This window comes from Chiloscyllium punctatum, chromosome 25 (genome assembly GCF_047496795.1).
Source record: "Chiloscyllium punctatum isolate Juve2018m chromosome 25, sChiPun1.3, whole genome shotgun sequence".
NCBI lineage: Eukaryota > Metazoa > Chordata > Chondrichthyes > Orectolobiformes > Hemiscylliidae > Chiloscyllium > Chiloscyllium punctatum.
This window is the reverse complement of record NC_092763.1, coordinates 32491338-32506997: the sequence shown is the minus strand read 5'-3', so window position 1 is coordinate 32506997 and position 15660 is coordinate 32491338. Positions and strand designations below refer to the sequence as shown.

At 42.1% G+C, this 15660-nt stretch overlaps 2 protein-coding genes across 3 annotated transcripts in view; one reads left to right on the top strand and one right to left on the bottom strand.

The window, feature by feature from the left end:
* pla2g12a (phospholipase A2, group XIIA) overlaps nucleotides 1–2435 on the bottom strand; it is a 31540-nt gene extending 29105 nt beyond the window's left edge. Inside the window, exon 1 of one of the 2 annotated variants that reach the window (XM_072594952.1) lies at nucleotides 2338–2435. The gene's annotated coding sequence lies outside the window, so the exon portion shown is untranslated. Of the gene's footprint in view, nucleotides 1–2297 lie in introns of both variants that reach the window. The other variant, XM_072594953.1, reaches the window with a different exon arrangement.
* A 68-nt stretch (nucleotides 2436–2503) lies between these two features.
* pin4 (protein (peptidylprolyl cis/trans isomerase) NIMA-interacting, 4 (parvulin)) lies at nucleotides 2504–15603 on the top strand. Its single transcript, XM_072594954.1, has 4 exons — nucleotides 2504–2667; nucleotides 5180–5247; nucleotides 9975–10094; nucleotides 14432–15603. The coding sequence occupies exons 1-4, from the start codon at nucleotides 2634–2636 to the stop codon at nucleotides 14588–14590; spliced, it is 381 nt and encodes a 126-aa protein (XP_072451055.1). The 5' UTR covers nucleotides 2504–2633; the 3' UTR covers nucleotides 14591–15603.
* Nucleotides 15604–15660: the final 57 nt, after the last annotated feature.

The window sequence follows — 15660 nt, the reverse complement described above, 5'->3', positions numbered from 1 at the left end:
CTGCCCGGTTCTACCTCCTTCCCAAGATCCACAAGCCTGACCACCCTGGCCGACCCATTGTCTCAGCATGCTCCTGCCCCACTGAACTCATCTCTACCTACCTTGACACTGTCCTATCCCCCCTAGTCCAGGAACTCCCCACATACGTTCGAGACACCACCCACGCCCTCCACCTCCTCCAAGACTTCCGTTTCCCCGGCCCCCAACGCCTTATCTTCACCATGGATATCCAATCCCTCTACACCTCCATTCGCCATGACCTGGGCCTCCAAGCCCTCCGTTTTTTCCTCTCCAGTCGTCCCCAACAGTACCCTTCCACTGACACACTCATTCGTTTGGCCGAACTGGTCCTCACCCTTAACAATTTCTCCTTTGAATCTTCCCACTTCCTCCAGACCAAAGGCGTAGCCATGAGCACACGTATGGGCCCCAGCTATGCCTGTCTCTTTGTTGGCTATGCAGAACAGTTGGTCTTCCGTAATTACACCGGCACCACTCCCCACCTCTTCCTCCACTACATTGATGACTGCATGGGCGCCACCTCGTGCTCCCACAAGGAGGTTGAGCAATTCATCAACTTCAACACATTCCACCCTGACCTTAAATTTACCTGGACTATCTCTGACACCTCGCTCCCCTTCCTGGACCTCTCCATCTCCATTAGTGACGACCGACTTGACACTGACATTTTTTACAAACCCACCGACTCCCATAGCTACCTGGATTACACCTCTTCCCACCCTATCCCTTGCAAAAATGCCATCCCGTATTCCCAATTTCTCCGCCTCCGCCGTATTTGCTCCCAGGAGGACCAGTTCCACCATAGGACACACCAGATGGCCTCCTTCTTTAAGAGACCGCAATTTCCCTTCCCACGTGGTTAAAGATGCCCTCCAACGCATCTCGTCCACATCCCGCACCTCCGCCCTCAGACCCCACCCCTCCAACCGTAACAAGGACAGAACGCCCCTGGTGCTCACCTTCTACCCTACAAACCGTCGCATCAACCAAATCATCCGCCGACATTTCCGCCACCTCCAAAAAGACCCCACCACCAGGGATATATTTCCCTCCCCACCCCTTTCCGCCTTCCGCAAAGACCGTTCCCTCCGCGACTACCTGGTCAGGTCTACACCCCCCTACGACCCACCCTCCCATTCTGGCACTTTCCCCTGCCACCGCAGGAACTGTAAAACCTGTGCCAACACTTCCTCCCTCACCTCTATCCAAGGCCCTAAAGGAGCCTTCCACATCCATCAAAGTTTCACCTGCACATCCACCAATATCATTTATTGTATCCGTTGCTCCCGATGTGGTCTCCTCTACATTGGGGAGACTGGGCGCCTCCTAGCAGAGTGCTGTAGGGAATATCTCCAAGACACCCGCACCAATCAACCAAACCACCCCGTGGCCCAACATTTCAACTCCCCCTCCCATTCTGCCGAGGACATGGAGGTCGTGGGCCTCCTTCACCGCCGCTCCCTCACCACCAGACGCCTGGAGGAAGAACGCCTCATCTTCCGCCTCGGAACACTTCAACCCCAGGGCATCAATGTGGACTTCAACAGCTTCCTCATTTCCCCTTCCCCCACCTCATCCTAGTTTCAAACTTCCAGTTCCGTAACTGTCTCCTTGACTTGTCCGACCTGCCTATCCTCTTTTCCACCTATCCACTCCACCCTCTCCTCCTTGACCTATCACCTTCATCTCCTCCCCCACTCACCCATTGTACTCTATGCTACTCTCTCCCCACCCCCACCCTCCTCTAGCTTATCTCTCCATGCTTCAGGCTCACTGCCTTTATTCCTGATGAAGGGCTTTTGCCCAAAACGTCGATTTCGCTGCTCATTGGATGCTGCCTGAACTGCTGTGCTCTTCCAGCACCACTAATCCACTAATCACATTGCTGTTGGCTAGCCTAGGTGAGGATGGCAGATTTCCTTTCCTGAAGGCAGTAGAGAACCTGATGAGTTTTTAGAAGAATTGATTATGATTTCATAACCACCATGCCTAAGACAAACTCTCAATTCCACCAGCTGGGATTCAAACCCGTGCCCCAGAGCATTAGCCTGAGCCGCTCGATTACTCGCTCAATATTGTGAAAACTACAACACTATTGGTCCGAGTTTACGTCCAATATAAATGTATATTGTTATTATTGCTTACTTTCATTTCCTGGTTAAAAGTTTAGACTGAAACTGCTGCAGAGGCACCTGACTCAGCATCATCACCGCTCCCACTCCAAACATATAGAGAAAGCTAACATTTCTGTCCACAATGAAAACACTTTTCCTTACCGTGTAACCCGCAGGAAAAGGTACTGTCTCCATTACTCACCCTGCCCTCCTGACTGTTCAGACTTCACACTCAATCCTAATGGGAGATTGTTTTGTCGCTGTCGGTCCTTCACTTCATCGGCGCTGCGTGATGACGACAGGAGTTGTCTCTTTTGCTCACATAATTTTTTTCGATAACATCGCTCACCGCGAAAATATCGCAACGTGAAAATTTGGACATTGCCATCTCCGTTCGAGGATTAATTGATAATCCGCTGGGCCGTTTGACAGCTCGAATTCTGTGGGCCTTTGGTCAGGCGGCAGGTGTCTGACTCCTCTCTCTCTCTCTCTCTCGAGATGCCTCCTAAAGGAAAGTCAAAGGGTGGGAAAGGTGTGTTCACTTTAAACATTGTCTGACTGTATCATTCCTCGGAATTGAAGTTTAAATGTTGTTGTTGTGCAAATGTAAATGAAAAAGGATAGACATGAATGTTAGTTTCATTTGTAATTAATCACTGGTTCCTCACAGCGAGTGATGCTCGCATAACTGAAGCTGAAGAGGTGAATATTGTGTAATAAAAGAAAAGGAGGAGAAGAAAGATTGGTTCACCAGTGTTGGCAATTGATGTTGCACTAAAGCGTAGGCCCAAAGGGACGTTTATGTAATTCTGGTCCAAGGGCTGATTTTAGTAATTCTCCTACTCTTTGGTGTCACAGAGATTGCTGACTCACGACAGCAAGTATGCTTACTAAGAGGAAAATGTGTTTTCCAGTATAAACAACATTATTCTATCCACGTGCACACTCTGGAGATGGTTACTTATCAAGAGTTAATCTTATTTTAGGGACTGAATTGTGCAGCCCTTGATGAAGTACATTTGTACTTCTTGTTAAATGAGCATGTTCCAGATTACTTCACAAGGATGCAACATCATGTTACATATGTCAGAAACTTTTCAGTTTCTCCCATGACCTGATTTTGCAGTCAGGTGGCTGATAAGATTTGCTCAGGTGTCGTACAACTTGGGAGCATGGAAGACTGGGCAATCAAAAGCACAATTTGCTCGTGAAACTTAGCAGGTCTGGATCCATCTGTGAAGAGAAAAGTTGAAATTTCAAGCCGAATGACTCGTCATCAGAACTTCCACAGTTTTGTTTTTTTAATCCACTTCTGAATGCTTACTGCCAGAAAATGCACATGCAAGATATTGGGTCAAAATTAGAGATTTGGCTTTGAGACTCCTTTGTGACAAGTTGCCCAGTTACATTCACTGTTTGGTGTTGCACGTTAAAAGTCATTATTGAAAAAATATAACACTAGATTATCGTCATCCAGAGAATTGTATCCCAATATCAATTATACCTTTTTCAGTCCAGCATTCCATACTCCAGAATCTACTTACGTCATAGTGTGATGCCAGTTTTAACACCAGTACTGGCTACCACTTTGAAATGGATATACATGTAATTCACACACCATATAAACATAGAAATTATGAGTAGAAATAGGCCATCTGGCTGCACAAACTTGCTCCACCATTTAATAAAATCATGGTTGATCTGATTGCAATCTCAATTCACAATTCTGCCTACCCCAATGACCTTTTGCCCACTTATTAATTATCTATCCATCTTTACCGATTAAAATTTTCAAGAGCTGTGCTTCCCTTGCCTTTTGAGGAAGAGAGTTCCAAAGATTTATGACCCTCCAACAAAAATGATCATGTCACCTCTGTCTTATATCGACAATACCTTATTTTAAATAGTTGCCCCTAGTTCTAGATTCTCCCACGAGAGGAAGCATTTGTGCACCCACTCTGTCAAAACCCCTTGAAATCTTCATGTTTTAATCAATTTGCCTCTTACTCTCATAAACTCCAGGAGATACTAGACTCGCCAGACCAAATTTTCTTCATAAGAGAACCTTCTCATTTGAAGTATTAATCTAATAAACCTTCTCTGAATTTGTATCTTTCCTTAAACAAGGAGGCCAACTTATGGAACTCCAGATGTAGTCTCACAAGTGTCCTGTATAACTGAACCATAACCCTTTTGTTTTTCTTGTAAGATGCCAAATATGTCTGAATGTAAACTTGAGAAGCGTTTTGCCTGAAATAAATTATTAAGCTGCTTTATTTCATGTCAGGAGAACATACAGCTTAATAGTTATTTTCAGATTCTCTTAATTCAACCAATACTACTTGTCCTTAAGTAATAAAGCCAAGGAAATAAACAAGCTATGCATTTTGCTTGGCATAAGCAAAATAACTCTTAATTCCCCCTCCTGATTTCTTCTTTAGAGCTTTGCGAAAGTTTGCCCCTACAACCTTCTCAGACCCAAATGATTGCCTGAATCTGTCTCTTTTTTTAAATTTATATGCTCAGTATGCAAAAGGAATCCCAATACCAAACACTTTCACCCATGGACATAATGACAGTGAGGTGTTTATCAATTGTTGAGATTGGCAAGCCAGTTATTATGCTAGTAAGAACTTGAGGAACTCAGTAGATTTGGCTGGATCTGTGGAGAGAGAAACAGAGTTAGTGTTTCAAGTACGGTCTGACTTCTTTGGAACTCTTCAGAACTCTTTTTTTCAAATCTGTTCCAAATAAGAATCATACTAGACTGGAAGCATTAATTCTGTTTCCCTCTCTACAAATGCAGTCAGATATACTAAGTTTCTCTAGTACTCTATGTTTTTATTTCAGATTTCAAGCAACTGCAGTATTTTGCTTTTATTATTGTTTAGTCTTTGGGGAATCATATCTTAGTTTTTTAATAGTCAAATACTCCAAAAACATGTTGCTGAAGCTCCATATCGTGCAACCATGAACTGAATTATGGATTACCAATGCATTTACTTTGTAAACAAAGAAAATTCTTCCATTTTTGTATATTTAAGGTGCCGCAGCCAGTGGTGATAATACTGATAAGAAAGAAAAAGGATCCAAAGGGGGTAATGCAGTGAAGGTAAGAGATCAGAGGGTAAATTGGCTTCTTTGGTAACACCCTTATACCTTCATGTTGTAGATTATTAGTTCAATAACCACATCAAGAAGAAGCAGATGTTAAATTCAAATGGGTCCTGAGTTTCCTAATGGTTCATGGTAGACGTTGAAAATAAACTGTTTTTTAAATGAGGGAGGGTTGAAAACAGCTCTGATATCAGTGTATACGTTATTCTCTGAACCACTAGCAACTTCAGAACTATTAACGCTGATGTTTTTGGCAGGATAATTCCACAATCTGATTGCAAAACAGATTTTCAAAAAGTGACATGTATTATTGTAAGATCTTTTGATGGGAATTCTCTGCTGTGCAAGGTGGTGCAGTGGTTATGTCACTAGACTAGTAATCCACAGAACCAAGATAATGCAAAAGGGACAGCAGATGGAATTTAAATTCAATTAACAAATTTGGAACATGAAGCTACTCTCAGTAAGAGTCATGACGGCTATCATCAATTATTGTTAAGACACATCTGGTTCACGAACATCCTTTGGTGTCACTTATGAGGGAAGACTGCCATCCATACCTGATCTAGACTATGTGTGATGTCAGACCCGCAACAATATGAATGAATCGTAATTGCCATCTGAAAATGGTCTAGAAAGTCACTCAGTTCAAGGGCAATAGGAATGGCAGCAAATATTGGCCTTGCAAATGATGCTGTCAGCCCAGAAGGAACAAAAGCAAAGCATTTTCTTATGAAATGGTGTAATAATATATTACAGTTTGTTTTTAGTAAAAGTATCTGATTATTTCAAATTATAAGCGCTAAGTTCTTACTTGCCTGCATCTTAATGATATTTAGCCCAAATAGTTAGAAACTTAAATTTCTCTCCAAGAACAATTTTGAGGAATCAGGATTGGATTATTTTAATATACCTAAGCAGGGAATTAGTGTGAAAAATGACTGGCATAGCAGTTGGCATAAGGTTGACCCCTCAAACTCACCCCACCATTCAGTAAGATGACAGATGATTTCCATAAGTCTTGAAATGTTTCTTCTGTGACAGCCCTCAGCTCCCTGATATTTCACAAATGTATCTATCTTCTCCTTAAATATATTTAGTGATCCACAGGTCTCTAGAGTATAGCAATTCTCGATATTCACTACCCCCAGGAAGAGAAATTGCATTGTATCTCATTTTTAAATACAGGCCCTCATATATAATTTACATGTTGTAATAAGATCATTCTTCGAAATATTAATAACTAAAGGCCTCAGCTGTTTAGCCCTGATAAGTGAAGCCCTTCATCCCAGGAATCAGCCAAAGGAATCATTTTTGAACCGCCTCCAACACCAGTTTTTTTAAAATACAGAAACCAAAACAGTACACACTATTCCGAGCACGGCCTCACCAATACCTTGTATAATTGTAACAAGACCTCCCTACTTGTAAATTCCAATTCCACTCCTTGCATAACAGCCAAAATTCTGTTTGCCTTCTTAATTACTACTGCACCTACATTGCACCCTTTGTATTTCATGCACAAAAATACCCGGGTCCCTACGTTTTGGAATTTCTTTGGATTCTGTCTCCTTTTAAATAATACCTGCCTTTTGATTCTTTCTAACAAAGTACATAATCTTACATTAAACTCAATCTGCCAAGTTTTGACCACTCAACCAAAAAGAATCATACCTTGCTCAAAACATTAACTTAGTTTTTCTTTGTCCACAGATACTGCCAGTTGTGTTGAGTTTGTCCAAAATCTATGTTTGTTTCAGATTTCAGCAAATGCAGTATTTGCCTTTATGTCTATATCCTCTTGCAAATCTCTTATGTTCTTGTCACAATATGCCCTCACACCTACTTTTATAATCAGCAAATTTAGATACATTATGCTCTGCCTCTTCTCCAATTCAATAATATTGATAGCAAATAATTAAGGCCCTAGGAGTGATCCTTATAGAATTTCTCTAGTTACATCTTTCCAACCTGAAAAAATTCATTAATTCTGGCACGATGTTCTGTGTGTGAACTAATTCCCATTACATACTGGTACATTAACTCCAGTACTGAGCCCTTGGGCAATAAGTTTTTTATGTGACACCAATTGAATGCATTCTGGAAATCCAAATATGCTACACCTACAGTTCCCATTATTAATTCTGTTTGTTCCAGCAACAAGTCGAACGAATTAATCACATGTTTTTTCCCTTCACATAACCATGTTAATTCAGTTTGATTGTGATAAGCTTTTCTAATTGTCCTGTTATTTCTTCCTTAATAACAAACTGTAGTATTTTCCCAATGACAGATGTTAGACTATTAGCCTATGGCTTCACTCTCTTTCTGTCTCTCTCTTTTCTTGAATGGGCGCTTCACATGAACCATTTCTCAATCCCCTTGAACCCTTATGGAATCCAGAGAGTTCAGGAATCTTTTGACCAATGTCTCAAATCCGTCTGTTTTCTCCTTTCAAACCTTAGAGAGCAGTGCATTAGGACCTGGGAAATTGTCCACCTTTAGTCTAATTTACTTGTCCAATACTTTTTCCCTTGTGATAGACTGTTATATGATCAATTTTCCAGTTAGCATATTGTTATGTGTTCTCTTTGGGATGTTTATTGGGTCACCCACTAAATGAAGACTTGTGGAAAAAATTCCTCTGCCATGACCCTCTTCCCTGTTATTTATCACCTATTGCATCCCCCAAGAGTCCCATACTGATTTTAACTACTTTTTTTTGTTAATTATACACCAGTAGATGCTCTTGCTGTTTGTTTTTATATTTATCACCAATTTATTTCCATAATCAATTTTCTCCTCCTTTATTAGCTTTTAGCCAATCCACTGTCAGTTCCTCAAAAAGAAAGTTCCCATCCTCCAGCTAATATTAGTTATCACTGCTTTGTAAGCTTTCGTTTTTGATTGGATGCTCTGCTTGATTGCCTTTGTTAACTGTGTGTTCATCCTTCTCATTGAGTCCTTCTTTATGAACAGAATTAATTTTTGCTGAGCGATTTGAAATATCTGCTAAAACATCTGTCACATCTCATCCACTGACATGCCCCAGTCTTTTTTTCCAGTCTGCTTTAGACAACCATCTTCTTGCCGTTTTTAAGTTGAGGGTAGTTGTGTGAGGATCGAGTTGCCCTCCCTCAAACTAAATTTGAAATTCTATCATGTTGCGATTACTAACACCTAAGGTATCCTTAACTATGAGATCTGTCATTAATGATATCTCATTACACATTATTAGATCTACAATGGCCTGGTCCCAGATAGGTCTATAACATATTGTTCTAAGAAACAATTGCTGATGCAGTCAATAAATTCATCTTCCATATGACCCTTGCCGATCTGATATGTCCAGGATCTGATATGTCAGCCAATGTGCAGATTAAAAATACCCCATGACAATTATAATGCCCCTTTCACACACCTAAATTAGTTCCTGATTTATACTTTATCCTACAGTGAGCCACTCTTTCAGACCTATCAACTATTGCCATTCATGACTGGTTTTCCTTATCATTCCTTATTTCCACAAACAAATTTCACATTATGATGTTCTGGACCCATAACATGCTCACAGTATTACCTTCCTTTATTAAGTATACTACCCCTCATTCTTTCCTTTTTACCTACTCATTCCATTCCTTGAATGTCCTTGAGTATTGAGTTCCCAGTCCTGGTCACCCTGCAGTTGTGTATCAATAATAGCTAACAGCTGATAACAGATTTTAAGACAACTGGTGATCATGAACGATGCAACATATATGCAAATCTTTCTTTTGCCCTTAACTGTTATTGAAATCTGTGATGCCCTGGCTCATTTTGAATAGAAACATAACACTTTTAAGTCACTGGGTTTAGTTTTTCCTTTCTATCTCTTCTCTCCTGTAAATGCACAGCATGTTCGTAGGGAGCCTGGAGCTAAATCATTCGTAGATGACCTGATTCTGGCTTAGGGCAGAATCAGGTCATTTGATTAAGTAGCAGAGCAGCTACCTTGATGTGATCCACATCCCTCGAGCCAATGCTCCGCTCTCTTGAAGATATTGATTGTTACATGGATGTATCAGATCTTGGTGACTAATCCAAGTGACTGTTCATAATCAAAAACAGAAATTGCTAGAAAAGCTCAGCAGGTCTGGCAATACATGTGAAGAGAAATCAGTGTTAACGTTTCTGGTTCTGAGGAAGGGTTACCGGACTCAAAACATTTACTCTGATTTCTCTTCGCAGATGCTACCAGACATACTGAGCTTTTCCAACAATATCTGTTTTTGCATTTGCAGTTCTTTTGATTGTTATTGTCTGTTCATATGACATGAAGTATTAACTATTCACTGGTAAATACATTGGCATTTAGAAAATTCTGTTCTCATTCAACATCTCAGTATATGTGCTTAGCTAGTGTTTATTTAGTATTAAAGGTTATAGAATAGTGATTAGAGGCAAGAACGTTGGCTGAAATTTTTTCCTCCCTGACCTTGGGGCACTAAGAATAATTCTCACACTCTTTGTATTACTGTCAGGGAGATCAGCTAACTTAGTACAAACTGAATTTCACACCTCAACCTTCTTGTTCTAGGAGCCTTAGTACAGTATACATTAACAGGTATTTTCAAAGAAGTTATGGCTTCAATTTACTTTTGTTCAGAAATTCAAGCATTTTTCAAAAAAGCCTGATGGATCTCTTTTGTTGGACACCATTCATATAGAATTATTGTGTTTCAGGTGAGGCACATTCTCTGTGAAAAGCACAGTAAAATCATGGAAGCTATGGAGAAGTTGAAATCTGGCATGAAATTTAATGAAGTGGCGAGCCAGTACAGTGAAGACAAAGCCAGGCAAGGAGTAAGTAGCAATTCAAGTAAAAGCAAAATACCATAGATGCTGGCAATCTGAAATAAAAATTAAAAAATGCAGGAGAAATTCAGCAGGTCTAGTAGGATCTGTGAAGCGAGAATCAGATTCAACATTTGAAGTTCAGTGACGTTCTGAAGAAGTCATTGGACTCAAAGCATTAACTCAGTTTCTCTTGCCACAAATGCTCCCAGACCTGCTGAGTTCCTCAAGCATTTCCTGCTTCTATTTAAGTACTAAATGCAAATGTGCAGAAGAAATCACCTTAATGTATTGATTCCCGGTGATGATACTTAGTGCAGTTCTTACCCTGTCATTATTTCCACACTCTGGCTTTTTGCTAAGTGCAAATTATCTGTAATCTTCATTTGCTTGATATTATATCCTGTGGTATTTCATTAAACCTATATGATTCCATGGTAGAAAGTATTTTTTGAACAACTATTGATTTGTTTATTATGATATGGATATCTGGATGCATTATGTAATTACTTTGAGATAATTTGGTAGTGTTCATGCTGCTATTGAAGGAGCAAGTCTATGTTCACTATGAACTGTATAAAGTTTGGTTTAATCAGGAGTTTCCACCTACTGTATACCAAATTTTGACCAGGTTCAAACAAAATCATATTTCACTTGAAAAACTGAAGAATGTTTGTTTGTTTTTATTTGAATGGGTTTATCAGTTGAAATATTATCATCTAAGTTATCCTATAAATATGCTAAGACAGATTTGCTACATTTTCCCAATTTCCAGTGGTCTCATTCTATTAAGACACCTTAAACTAATTGAACAAATGCAATATTCCTTCAGTCCCATGTTTAAAACCATGATTTGGAGATGCCAGTGTTGGACTGGGTGTACAAAGTGAAAAATCACACAACACCAGGTTATAGTCCAACAGGTTTATTTGGAAGCACTAGCCTTCAGAGCGCTTCATCAAGTGGTTAAGATTAGATTACAGTGTGGAAACAGGCCCTTTGGCCCAATAAGTCCACACCAACCCGCTGAAGCGCTACCCACCCAGACCCATTCCCCTACATTTATCCCTGCACCTAACACTATGGGCAATTTAGCATGGCCATTTCACCTGACCTGCACATTTTTGGACTGTGAGAGGAAACCGGAACACCCGGAGGAAACCCACGCAGACACGGGGAGAATGTGCAAACTCCACACAGTCAGTCGCCTGAGGCGGGAATTGAACCCGGATCTCTGGCGCTGTGAGGCAACAGTGCTAACCACTGTGCCACCATGCCGCCCACAAATTGTAAGTACACAAGTGTAAGACACAGAATTTATCGCAAAAGTTTACAGTGTGATGTAACTGAAATTGTACATTGAAAAATACCTTGATTGTTTATTTGTTAAGTCTCTCATCTCTTAGAATGATGATGGTAGTTTCACTTCTTGCATATGTAAATCACAAAACTGATGAGGCTGCAGGCAAGGATGCCCTGAGGCATGGTACATTGGTGAAACCAAGCAGAGGCTGTGGCAACGGATGAATGGACACCACACAACAATCAACAGACAGAGTGTTCCCTCCCAGCTGGAGAAGACTTCAGGACATTCGACCTTGGATCTTTGGGTGGCCAACCTCAAAGGCGAACTTCAGGACAGGAAGCAGCAAAATGTGGCCAAGCAGACGCTGATAGCTACGTTCGGGACCCATAGAGAGGGCCTCAACCGGAACTTGGGTTCATGTCACACTACGGGTGACCACCATTACACTGTGCATATATATATATATATATATATATATACACACACGCGCGCGCTCCCAAACTCCTCCAGACACACATACGCGCGCTCCCAAACTCCTCCAGACACACACACACATGCTCCCACACTCCTCCAGACACACACACACATGCTCCCACACTCCTCCAGACACCCACACTCCTCCAGACACCCACACTCCCACACTCCTCCAGGCACCCACACTCCCACACTCCTCCAGACACCCACACTCCTCCAGACACCCACACTCCCACACTCCTCCAGACACCCACACTCCCACACTCCTCCAGACACCCACACTCCTCCAGACACCCACACACCCACACTCCTCCAGACACCCACACTCCTCCAGACACCCACACTCCCACACTCCTCCAGGCACCCACACTCCCACACTCCTCCAGGCACCCACACTCCCACACTCCTCCAGGCACCCACACTCCCACACTCCTCCAGACACCCACACTCCTCCAGGCACCCACACTCCCACACTCCTCCAGGCACCCACACTCCCACACTCCTCCAGGCACCCACACTCCCACACTCCTCCAGGCACCCACACTCCCACACTCCTCCAGGCACACACACTCCCACACTCCTCCAGACACCCACACACCCACACTCCTCCAGACACCCACACTCCTCCAGACACCCACACTCCCACACTCCTCCAGACACCCACACTCCTCCAGACACGCACACTCCTCCAGACACTCACACTCCCACACTCCTCCAGACACACACACTCCCACACTCCTCCAGACACACACACTCCCACACTCCTCCAGACACACACACTCCCACACTCCTCCAGACACCCACACTCCTCCAGACACCCACACTCCTCCAGACACTCACACTCCCACACTCCTCCAGACACACACACTCCCACACTCCTCCAGACACACACACTCCTCCAGACACCCACACACCCACACTCCTCCAGACACCCACACTCCCACACTCCTCCAGACACCCACACTCCTCCAGACACCCACACTCCTCCAGACACTCACACTCCCACACTCCTCCAGACACCCACACTCCCACACTCCTCCAGACACCCACACTCCTCCAGACACCCACACTCCCACACTCCTCCAGACACACACACTCCTCCAGACACACACACTCCCACACTCCTCCAGACACACACACTCCTCCAGACACACACACTCCCACACTCCTCCAGACACACACACTCCTCCAGACACACACACTCCTCCAGACACCCACACTCCCACACTCCTCCAGACACCCACACTCCCCCAGACACCCACACTCCCACATTCACACATGCATCCTCTCACAGACTTCGACTCTTCACACACACACATGCATTTACACACTCTCTCACAGACACTCTCAAACCCCCACCCCAGACACACACACGCACACTCCTACAGACACACACACTCCCACACGCACCCTTTCACAGACTTAGACCACTTTACACTCTCACAAATACACATCCACTCTCTCTCACAGACACTCACAAGCCCCCACCCTGACACACACATATACATTTGTGCGGTGAATTTGTACTTGCAGAGTTACATTGTACTTTGCTGAAAAACTGCATGAATCCATGTAAGACTCTGTTAACTCACATTTTAGATGAGAATCAGTCTAAACATTATGGCACAGACAGGGATCACAGGGGGCTAACACCTTCAACATCTTAACATCTTATCTGAGCTGACACCAATTGTTAACCTGAGAATGTAACTTTTAAAAAAGTTTTGTGATTTACATATGAAAGAAGTGAAACTATCATGGTCAACAGATGAGAGACTTAACAAACAATCACAGTACTTTTTTCTTAAATTCTCTACAGCGTGGAAACAGGCCCTTTGGCCCAACAGGTCCACACTGCCCCTCCGAAAAGAAACCCACTCAAACCCATTCCTCTACCCTATATTTACCCCTGACTAACACACCTAACACTGTGGGTAGTTTAGCATGGCCAATTCACCTGACCTGCACATCTTTAGATTGTGGGAGGAAACCAGAGCACCCGGAGGAAACCCACGCAGACACTGGGAGAATGTGCAAACTCCACACAGACAGTCGGGAATCGAACCCAGGACCCTGGTGCTGTGAGGCAGCAGTGCTAACCACTGAGCCACCATGCCACCCAATGTACAATTTCAGTTACATCACTGTAAATTTTTGCCATAAATTCTGAGAGTTACAGTTGTGTACTTCACAACCACCTGATGAAGGAACGGAGCTCCGAAAGCTAGTGCTTCCAATTAAACCCGTTGGACTATAACCTGGTATTGTGTGACTTTTAACAATGTTAAAAACCTGTTGCAAAAGCTGATATATTCTCACCCAAGAATAGCTCCAGGTTGTGGATTGCCATTCAAATCAAATTATTATAACCCAGTCCATGATGTAATATTGCATGTATAATTAAGCCAATAAATGAAGTTAATTTAGAAGTCGCAACAAATTTGTGTCTTAGCTGCATGCAAGACTTATGACATTTTATATACAAGTACACATATGCACAGAAATGTAGAGAAATGGTTTCTTTCTACAGTTGCAAACAAATTGAAAATTATTGTTTCTGTCTTAGGGCGATTTGGGATGGATGACCAGAGGTTCAATGGTGGGACCCTTCCAGGAAGCTGCTTTTGCTCTGTCCAACAGTACAACAGACAAACCCATTTACACAGATCCCCCTGTCAAAACTAAATTTGGTTACCACATCATAATGGTTGAGGGAAAAAAGTAAAATATATTTATTTTCAGTTCTATATCTGTACTTTTGATAAGAAATACAATAATTTCTTCTTTGTGAAGCCCCAGACCAATTACAGCAAACAATGGACAACCTGCTATCAGTTCTTCGTAATTTTATGTTCACTGGCTACAAAGAAGGACATGAATATTTCAGGGTTATACCTCTATTTACTTTGTTTCCCTCTTGTAGAAGTAACTATGGCATACCATTATTCTTCATTCAAAGAGAAGCAATTAAAAATTGTATTTTTTTGGAATTCCATATTATTGGTGAATTATACCAAAATAAACAGCATGAAGTTAAACAATTGCTAAATTGTAAACTCCATTTAAAGACTAGTCAGTTCTTCTGTAACACATTGGTTGCATTCTTGTGCAAGCCCATGTGATAGAAAAATCACGCTTTAGAAACAGCACCTAAAGTGCTGGCAATGTAATCATGTTACAGACAACACACGTTTTAAATGTTCGCGCTTTGGAAACAATGTCGCCAATTCGACAATCGCGTTCTAGCGAATTCATGTTGATGAAACATGCATTATAGCAGAAGGTACTGTAGTGAATGATTTTTCAAATTTATTGTCGATCTTTATTTTATGAGACAAAAAGCTCCAAAAACATTTTGCTTCGATAACTAACTGCTCTGTGATATAGAATAGGTCAAAGCAGGAAAGCCACAAGTTTAATTGCTAAGTCACTTCTGAAGTGTCACTTCTCAACTGAGGCAGTTGTACCATCTCCTGAACTGTCATTATGGGCAACTGAGTATCTTAATTCAATTGCAAATGTGTGTTATTATACCATCGAAATTGTCTTTCACTGACAGCGCAGGGCATAATTACATATTGCAATGTTAATTGAGTGCACTGTGAACATAGGGGGAAGTTGAGAATTTGGTGAGTCGTCAAGTTAAAATTTAGTCTTAACATTTTGGGAGAGAAATTAGTTTGTGTAGAGCTGCATAGTTTTCCTCATTAAAATCAATAAAGAAATTTGTGCTGTAAAGACCTGTAGAACTGCTTCATGGTGGGATTCAAGGTAAGCCTACGAACCGATGCTATG